The 9,920-nt window shown below is 53.7% G+C and overlaps 1 protein-coding gene across 1 annotated transcript in view; it reads right to left on the bottom strand.

The window, feature by feature from the left end:
• Positions 1-1,335: 1,335 nt before the first annotated feature.
• LOC147109995 (serine protease 1-like) overlaps positions 1,336-9,920 on the bottom strand; it is a 64,785-nt gene continuing 56,200 nt past the window's right edge. Inside the window, exons 4-5 of the mRNA XM_086003989.1 lie at positions 4,286-4,422; positions 1,336-1,582 (exon numbers count right to left, since the gene is read on the bottom strand). Of these exons, the coding sequence (XP_085860115.1) occupies positions 1,433-1,582; positions 4,286-4,422 (287 nt within the window). The 3' untranslated portion in view covers positions 1,336-1,432. The remainder of the gene's footprint in view (positions 1,583-4,285; positions 4,423-9,920) is intronic.

Below are 9,920 nucleotides of genomic sequence, written 5' to 3'. Positions count from 1 at the left end.
CTCCAGTCTCTCCACATCACTGAAGTCCCTCATCCCTGGAACCATTCTGGTCAATCTCCCCTTAACCTTCTCTGCTCCAAGGAGAACAACCCCAGCTTCTCCAGTCTCTCCATATCACTGAGGTTCCTCATCCCTGGGACCATTCGGGTAATTCCTGTCCAATTTCTCTACTGCCTCGGACTTAACTAAGACATTGGCAGCATTCCTTTCTCTAGTGAAGAGAGATGCAGAGTGCCCATTTAGTACCTCAGTCCTGCCCCCTGCCTCCCCAGGAAGATCTCCTCTTTGGCCTCTAATCGGCCCCACTCTTCCTTTGACTACCCTTTTACTCTTTAAGTGCTTATAGTAGACTTTTGGGTTCCCTATTGTGTTAGCCGCTAATCTTTTCTCATACTCCCTCTTAAATTCTTTTTCCGTTCTCCTTTACACTTTCTGTATTTTGCTTTTTTTAAATTCGTTCCTGGGATGTGGGCGTCGCTGGCGAGGCCCAGCATTTATTGCCCATCCCTAGTTGCCCGTTGAGAAGGTGGTGGTGAGCCGCCTTCTTGAACCGCTGCAGTCCGTGTGGTGAAGGTGTTCCCACAGCGCTGTTAGGGAGGAGTTCCAGGATTTTGTCCCAGCGATGATGAATGAACTGCCGATGTACTTCTAAATAGAAAAACAGAATATTTTTTAAATGGTGAGAAACTTTCAAATGTTGGTGTTCAGAGAGATTTGGGTGTCCTCAGGTACAGCAAGCAATAAGGAAGGCAAATGGCATGTTGGTCTTTATTGCAAGGGGGTTGGAGTTTAAGAGTAAGGAAGCCTTGCTACAATTGTACAGGGCCTTGGTGAGACCACACCCGGAGTACTGTGCACAGTTCTGGCCTCCTTATGACCGACTCCTGCTCCTAATTCTTATGTTCTTATGTTCTAAGTCAGGATGGTGTGTGACTTAGAGGGGAACTTGGAGGTGGTGGTGTTCCCATGTTAATGTTGCCCTTGGTAGAGGTCGTGGGTTTGGGAGGTGCTGCCGAAGAAGCCTTGGCGAGTTGCTGCAGGGCATCTCGTAGATGGTACACACTGCAGCCACGGTGCGCCGGTGGTGGAGGGAGTGAATGTTTAAGGTGGCGGATGAGGTGCCAATCAAGCGGGGCTGCTTTGTCCTGGATGGTGTCGAGCTTCTTGAGTGTTGTTGGAGCTGCACTCACCCAGGCAAGTGGAGAGTATTCCATCACACTCCTGACTCGTGCCTTGATTCCCTATTCTCCGCTCTCTAAATTCCAGCCCTCTGTTGACGGAGAAAGTGTGACCAACGTGTGTGACAACAGGTAATAAGGTTTAGCAGACAGGAAGTGTGCAAGGTTTGTCTTTAATGATATATCAATTCACTTCAGTTCTGGTCTCCACTTCTCTTGTTGGGGACAGGTTCCCGAGGAGCGGCTCGTCGCCATTAATTGGCCGCCATAGTCTCGGCGAGCCAGGAGGTATAGTTGCAGACCTTGGTGTAAACGCTGGGGTATCCCGGTCGGCCACAGTCGAGTCCCCAGGAGACGATACCTTGTTGCTCCCCGTTACAGACCAGCGGGCCACCAGAGTCAACCTGCAGGAATTATACAGGTCCTTAGTCATCGAGAAAGAAAAGAGAAAGAGAGAGAGAGAGAAAGAGAGAGAGAGAGAAAAAGGAGAGACAGAGAGAGAGAGAGAGAGAGAGAGAAAGAAAGAAAGAGAGAGAGAGAGAGAGAGAGAGAGAAAGAGAGAGGAGGGAGAGAGACAGAGAGAGAGAAAGAGAGAGAGAAAGAGAGAGAGAGAGTGATGTGCCTCAATAAATCCGAGACTCAATGTTAGCGAAACAAAACAAGGCTTTTATTAACTTAGAAAGTAACACACAGTGGAGAGGTGTCTCCCATCCAGAGGTCTGCTGTACTGGATGCGAGACACGCTGGGCCTGCTTACATAGGGGCCAGGTATGGGCGGAGCCCTACACACAATACAATACAAGGTGAGGAAACGGAACTGAGGTAAGGGAAATGAAACTGAAACTGAACCACAGTCACAGGCACAATCACACACAGAGAATACAGATGAGTGATGAATGGCATATTTCATCACAGAGAGAGAATGAGAAAAAGAGAGAAAGAGAGAAAGAAAGAGAGAGAAAGAGAGAAAAAAGAAAGAGAAAAAAAGAGAGAATGAAAGAGAGAAAGAGAGAAAGAAAGAAAAAAGAAAGAAAAAGAGAGAGGAGAGAAAGAGAGACAGAAAGAGAGAAAGAGAGAAAGTTATATATAATTACCCCTATGACTTCTCTCACACACCCCAAGTGTATCCCACCTGACCTGATGTGACCCCCTCCACCCCGGTCAGTCCTGGTTCAGCCTTGGTGTAGGCCGGTCCCTTGCTCAGGGCCTAGTGCCTGTGAGCAGGGCGTTGGGAACCCAGGCCTCTGCTTCAGGCCAAAGGCTTTGTGGGGCCCTTCAGGCGACACTCGGAAACCAGTAGCCTGAGAGTCCTCTCCCATTCCCCCCTCTCTCTCTCTATCGCTTTCCCACTCTCCACTATCTCCCCCTCTCACTCCCCCCTCTCTCTCCCCTCTCCCACTCTCCTCTCTCTTCCCTCTCTCCCCCTCTCTCTCTCTGCATCCCTCTCTCCCCCTCCCTCTCTCCCCCTCTCTCCCCCCTCTCTCTCTCTCCCCCCTCTCTCCCCCCTCCCTCTCTCCCCTCTCCCTCTTTCTCTCTGCCCCTCCCCGTCTCTCTCCCCCTCCCCGCCTGTCAATTCAATTCAATTCAATTCAAATCGCTTTATTGGCATGACAAGGTACATCTTATGTTGCCAAAGCATCGAAAAACATTCATGGTTGTACACAAAAATACAGATCTATCCATACCGTGTATAAACAGATATATCCCTGAGTGTATAAATATACATTCATATAATTTGTATATACTCTTTTCTTATATTTAGTGGTTGTCCCTCTGTTTATGGCAAGCTGTAACATAGTGTGCCGCTAAGGTTACACAATTTCTCTCTTCCCCTAGTAGGTATGGGAGTTTTTGGTCGTCATTCAAATTTCTGAATTCCGGGCATATTTTTGTGAATTTTGGGTAGAAATTCTCCCTTATGCCCTGATATTTTCTACAAGCTGTGAGGAAGTGCATCTCTGTCTCCACCACACCCTGACTGCAGTGAGAGCATATCCTGTCCTCTCTTGGTAGCCGGGTCTGCCTGTGTCTACCTTTTTCGATCGCCAGGCTATGTTCACTAAGTCTGTACATTGTCAAGGTTTTTCTCAGTTTGCTATCCTTTACCCTGGTCAGGTAATCAGCCATGTTATATTGTCTGTTTAGGGCCAAGTAGCAATTGAGTTTGCTTTGGGTTTTTGTTGTTTCTGCCCAATATGACAGATATTTTTCCTTTTGCTTAGCGACGATTGTGTTGGGTCGAATTCTTTGTGTTACGCTGTCACTGTCCTGGGGCTGGTTATTGTTAGTAGTGTTAGTAGTTACTTCACTGAGTCCCAGGACTAGTTGACTGAGGGTATTCTTCTTTATGGTCCTCTCTTGGCATTTCAGGGCTTCGTAATGATAGCATTGGGGGTTGCTCATTTCTAGGTGTTTCCAAAATTTGGTGGCTCTTTTTTGGATAGTGATTATTAATGGATATTGGCCTAGTTCTGCCCTGCATGCATTGTTTATGGTTTTCCTTTGAGTCCGGAGGATACTTTTACAGAATTCTGCATGTAGGATCTCAATTGGGTGTTTGTCCCATTTTGCAAATTCTTGTTGTGTTAGCGGTCCCCACACCTCACTGCCATAGAGTGCAATTGGTTCAATTGCTGATTTGAAAATTTTGAGCCAAATGCTAATTGGGATTTCTATTTGGATTGATTTTTTAATGGCATAGAAAGCCCTTCTTGCTTTCTCTTTCAGTTCATTCACAGCCAGATGAAAATTTCCCGTAGAACTGATTTTTAAGCCCAAGTATGTGTAGTTAGTGGTTTGTTCAATTTTGGTTGTTCCTAGTGTGAAATTTATTTTGGGTCCCTGATGTCTGGATCTTTGCTGGAACACAAGGACTTTGGTTTTTTGGGGATTTATTGTCAGGGCCCAGGTCTGGCAGAACGACTCCAGCAGATCCAGGTTCTGCTGTAGACCCTCCTTAGCTGTAGACTCTCCTCCCTCTCTCGTTCTCTTTCTCTCTCCTCCCCTCCCCCCCACTCCCTCGCTCTCCCCCCACTCCCTCTCTCTCTCCTCTCCCTCTCTCCCCCCTCGCTGGTGACATTATGGAGGAGCTGATTGCCCCACCCTACCTGACACACTTCCTTGCCTCCTTCCAGGAACCCGGCGCAGAACATGTTCTGGGTGATTTCCTCCCCGTAGCTGTTCTCACACTCAGCCTCTGAGAGAATCGGGACGTCTAGACACTGCAGATGATCGGGGAACTGTTCTGTCAGGTCAAAGATCGGGCTTCATTAGTCAAATTCCACACACAAAACTGTGTCAACAACCCTCTTGGTGAATCGTTGTCTGCACTGCCTGGGGGTTGAATCAGGCGGAACCGATCACTGCTCGTTATAGAACCAGGCGACTTGCAACCAATCAATATCATTGGAACAAAAACCGGTTGTCACCGGGCGAGTTCACCGGGTGAGTCGAGCCCCATTAATCAAATTCGCTGCATCAGTTTTTTTTGTCTGAAACAACATTGCAACTTGATTGGAAGTAACAGTTTTAAACCAATATTTCAGAAAGCGCAGTAAGCTGAGTGAAAAAGACCCACTTAAACTCCCTCGGAGTAATTTACTTAACACGCTCCTTTGAATGACACGCACACACACACACTCACACTCACACACACGCTCAGACTCTCACATTCACTCACACACACAGTTACACTCTCACACTCACTCACACAAACACACACACACTCACACTCTCACTCACACAAACACACACAGGGGGAGAAATTCAGTATCGCCCCGTTTGGGGCGTAATACTCGAGCGGGCGCGAAATTTAGCGCCCGGCGCAAATTATCACCACCACTGCTAAATTGACCTGCTTCGCCCCAGGAGGTGTTTGGAGCGCTAAAACAGGTGCTGCACGACTGTCTTAAGGTGCTAAGCCAGAGAAGCGAGGTGCTACCACCAAGGGCGGGCGCAGCGCAGGTGCGGCCAGTTAGCGATTGCATGCAGACACGCTGGCGCCGGTCAGCTCTTAAAGGGGAGATTCGATCTTGGATTGCAGCCACACCACACCCTGCGCATCAGAGCCCTGATTCTCGGCCTGGACAGACCTGCTGCCACATTCTAACGCCTAGGACCATGGAGAGGGCCAGGGAGCGAGCGTAGTGGTTCAGTGAGGGGGCCTTGCAGGTTCTGTTTGGCGCGGTGGAGCGCAGGTGATCTATCCTGTTTCCGGACAGTGGCAGGAGGCCGCTGCCCAATGACTATTGCAAAGCTTGGAGGGAGGTGGCTCACAGAGTGACCTCCAGCAGCATGGTGCCTAGGACCCCTGTGCAATGAAGGAAGAAGTTCAACGACCTCACTCGGGTCGTCGGGGTGAGTACCCTTTTCAGTATCCTCACTTTATGGCCAAAGGGTCCTGAAAGCCCCAATGCCCAGCCCTCATCCAACACCTATGGGCCTTTCATGAAACTCACATGCACATTCAGCACTTTACACACCGTAAGGGCTAATCGACCATGGGAGGCAGTGCAGCCAAGATCAGGGCTTCACACTGTAAGGGCTATTCGACCTAGGGAGGCAGTGCAGCCAAGATCAGGGCTTCACACTGTAAGGGCTATTCGACCATGGGAGGCAGTGCAGCCAAGATCAGGGCTTCACACTGTACTCAGAGCCCGTCCTTTCTCTTGCAGGGCAAGCTGGCCCATAACAGGAGGCAGCAGCGACCTCACCTTCAAGACCTCAGCGATCTGGAGCAGCAAGTCCAGCGGATTATGGCAGGCCGGATGATTGGCCCCGTCGCCACTGGAGATGCCGACCCCATTCAGGACAGCAGTGGTAAGGTCATCACCTTTTTGACCTCTCTCCTTCCACTTGTGCCTCACACCAGCATCCTTTGCCACTATCGAACCAATACAGTGCATTGCAGCACTCATGCCTCCCTCGCTGCCGCCCTGACCTCACGCTAAAGCAACTCTGGTACCTCCCTGCTTTCAGATACTGATTCGCCAGGTGAGGAGGCGGGCCCTCAAGCTGCCACTGTGAGTGACTCTGAAGGCGAGGAGGAAGAGGAAGCCGGACCATCAGTGCCACTCTCAGCCGAGGCAGCCCATGGCCATAATGGGGACACGTCTTCCCTGGAGGGGAGCAGGGGGGAAGGGTCTGAGGAGGGTGAAGCTCCGGGGCCCAGCGGGCTGCAGCAACGCGGTGGGGGTTCGGGAAGCTTGGCGGCCTTCTCCCCGGAGGGAGAGTCTGGCCTCGAGTCCTGCTACAGTGAGCACAGAAGAGGTGCGGCTCCTCGCTGAAATGGGCGCCCAGGCGGAGCACAGGCACACTGACCTCATGGCTGCAGTGGCAAGGATGCCCGACTCCATAGAGTCACTGGCAAGGAGTGTCCAGGACTTCGGGGCAGCACAGGCAAGGAGTCTGCAGGAATTTGGGGCAGCACAGGCCAGGAGTCTGCAGGACTTCGGCGCAGCACAGGCAGTACAGGCGGCTTCCACGCAAGTGCTTAGTTGTGCAATGCAGTCAGTGGCTGGTCTGATGCAGACGCAGATTGAGGCCACACGAGCATTGACTGCTGCCACCTTCGCTGGATCGGGCAGGATTCGCCGGGGCCCTCGCCGCGCCGCAGCAGGCCAGCAGTCTGTGCTTCAGCAGATTGTTCCGCATGCTGCGGTGCTGCCCCGTGGGAGTGCCAGTGTGTCGTCCGACCAGGGAGTGGCTGTCCTCTGTCAGGATGGCAGCATTCCTGCTGCCAACACTGTCACTTCTCCACTGCAGCTGCTACCACCTGTAGGACAGACGGCTGCCGCCCATGCAGAGTTGGAGCAGTCAGCAGCCGGGCCCTCCAGGCCCAGAGCTGCTCCAGGCCGTACCTCAAGGGCATCTGCTGACTCAGTTTCTGACACTCAGCAGCCTTCCCCCAGCCTTGCTGCAGCCACTGGGGTCCCATTGCGGAGGAGCTGCAGGGCGGGAAGGGGCCAATCTCGCAAGCGAAGCAGATCACCCTCGAAGGGCAAAAAGTAGGAGGTTGGTAAAATGCTGTTAATTTTTTTACTGAAGGCCGAGGATCGTGGTCTTTTTTTGGTTACTCTTTTGTTCATTGTCTCCAGGTTGTGAGAGCCAGTTATGTGTCTGACTGCTTTTTTGGGGGTTTCTCTCTGTTACTTTGTCATGCGGGAAGGGCACACAGTTTGATAAATAAAGAAGTGTCTTTATTCAGATTGTGCATGTTTGCTCTTTGAACTATTTGTTGCCTTGACCGGCTCAGGGGTTGCGGAACAGTTCCATTCATGTTCTTTCAATGTCACAAGCCATTCCCTCAGAGGGGGCCTAGAACCGACTTGCAATAAGCCGCTGACGGACGGCCCTTATACTTTGTGCCTCCCTCCCGTCCTGGTGCTCCTCCTCCTCCTCCTCCTCCTCTGCTGGTGCTCCAATGTCTGGTGGCAGTGGCTGAGTCCTGAGGATTGCCAGGTTATGCAGCATGCAGCACACTACAACGAAATGGGAGACTCGCTCAGGTGAGTACTGAAGGGCTCCCCCGGAATGGTCCAGACAGCGGAACCATTGCTTGAGCATGCCGATTGTGTGCTCAATGATGTTCCTGGTCGCTTGATGGCTCTCATTGTATCGTTCTTCAGCAGGGGTGCTGGGCGCACGGAGCGGGGTCATCAGCCAGGTGCACAGAGGATAGCCCTTGTCCCCGAGAAGCCAGCCTCCTGGGTGAGCTGGGGCTTCGAAAAGATCTGCCACAGAAGTCTGGCGCAGGATGAAGGCGTCGTGGCTGCTGCCTGGAAAGCGGGCATTGACAGCGAGTATCAGCTGTCTGTAGTCACACACCAACTGCACGTTCAACGAATGGAACCCCTTCCGGTTGCAGTAACCCTCGGCATTCTCTTGCGGCGCCCGCAAAGTCACATGCGTGCAGTCAATGGTGCCCTGGACCATGGGGAAGCCCGCTATTCTTGCAAATCCCATTGCGCGCTCTTGCTGCTTGTCCAGGGTCATGGGGAAGGAGATCTACTGACGTCTCCTTTTAAAGAGGGCATTCGTGACTTGGCGGATGCAGCAATGCACCGCAAACTGGGAGATATTGGCAATGTCCCCAGTAGCAGATTGGAAGGAGCCGGTGGCATAGAAGTTGAGAGCCACCGTCACCTTCACTGCCACCGACAGAAACGTCCTGCTCCTCAGTTGAGGCTGCAGATCTGTCTGAAGCAGGTGGCAGAGCTCAGTGACCAACTCCCTGCTGAATCGAAGCCTCCGAAAACACTGCTCCTCAGACATGTTGAGGTATGAGAACTGTTGGCGGAATACCCTGGGAGGGTAAGGTCTTGTGTGCCGACGCCTGTTGGCCCTCCTCCATCTGGCCATGATTGGCACTCTCTCTCGGCGTCTCTGAGCCCTCTCAATGTAATGGAGAAGCCCAACGTTTCCACCCATTGCAGTCCCCATAGTATGTGACCACTCAAGGTTATGCCAGTGAAAAAGCAAACCAACTACAAAGTTCTGGGCCGAAGCCAGAAGAACCTGTGCGAGCGCTGACTCAACGCAGAAAGCTCTCTCCCCTTGTCTCTCTGCAAATCTCTCTCTCTCTCACAGAAGGAGTGGTCCAAAAATGGCTACCACAAAGAAGCCAGGAAGAGCCCCCTTTAAATAGCGCCCCCCCAGCCCCACAGCGCCAGGCAGAAAGGAGGGGTGCGCCACTGAAGCTATGGGGGCGGTTTACTGGTGGATGGACGGAGTGTGGCCACCAGATGGAGACAAAGTCCCCCTCTCACTCCAATTCAGGAAGGCCACACCCACCTCCAACACACCTGAGGCAAATCTACCCATTAACTCACTAGTTTAAAGGGCAGGGTAGTGCATCCCTTCAGGGCCAGCACCAGGGGTCCTGAGTGAGGTGCGGGCCAGTGCCTGAGGAGCGGGCCAGTGCCTGAGGAGAGGGCCAGTGCCAGTGCCAGTGCCAGGCCAGAGCCTGAGGAGCGGGCCAGTGCCTGAGGAGAGGGCCAGTGCCAGTGCCAGTGCCAGTGCCAGGCCAGAGCCTGAGGAGCGGGCCAGTGCCTGAGGAGCGGGCCAGTGCCTGAGGAGAGGGCCAGTGCCAGTGCCAGTGCCTGAGGAGCGGGCCAGTGCCTGAGGAGCGGGCCAGTGCCAGGCCAGAGCCTGAGGAGCGGGCCAGTGCCTGAGGAGAGGGCCAGTGCCTGAGGAGAGGGCCAGTGCCAGGCCAGAGCCTGAGGAGCGGGCCAGTGCCTGAGGAGAGGGCCAGTGCCTGAGGAGCGGGCCAGTGCCTGAGGAGCGGGCCAGTGCCTGAGGAGAGGGCCAGTGCCAGGCCAGAGCCTGAGGAGCGGGCCGGTGCCTGAGGAGCGGGCCAGTGCCTGAGGAGCGGGCCAGTGCCTGAGGAGAGGGCCAGTGCCAGGCCAGAGCCTGAGGAGAGGGCCAGTGCCTGAGGAGCGGGCCAGTGCCTGAGGAGCAGGCCAGTGCCTGAGGAGAGGGCCAGTGCCAGGCCAGAGCCTGAGGAGCGGGCCGGTGCCTGAGGAGCGGGCCGGTGCCTGAGGAGCGGGCCTGTGCCTGAGGAGCGGGCCTGTGCCTGAGGAGCGGGCCGGTGCCTGAGGAGCGGGCCTGTGCCTGAGGAGCGGGCCAGTGCCTGAGGAGCGGGCCTGTGCCTGAGGAGCGGGCCTGTGCCTGAGGAGCGGGCCTGTGCCTGAGGAGCGGGCCTGTGCCTGAGGAGCGGGCCGGTGCCTGAGGAGCGGGCCGGTG

The sequence above is a fragment of the Somniosus microcephalus genome, chromosome 12, assembly GCF_052327205.1.
Source record: "Somniosus microcephalus isolate GS21.2 chromosome 12, FLI_Smic_1.0, whole genome shotgun sequence".
Taxonomy (NCBI): domain Eukaryota; kingdom Metazoa; phylum Chordata; class Chondrichthyes; order Squaliformes; family Somniosidae; genus Somniosus; species Somniosus microcephalus.
The sequence above is the reverse complement of the archived record's forward strand: the minus strand, read 5'-3'. Positions and strand labels throughout refer to the sequence as shown.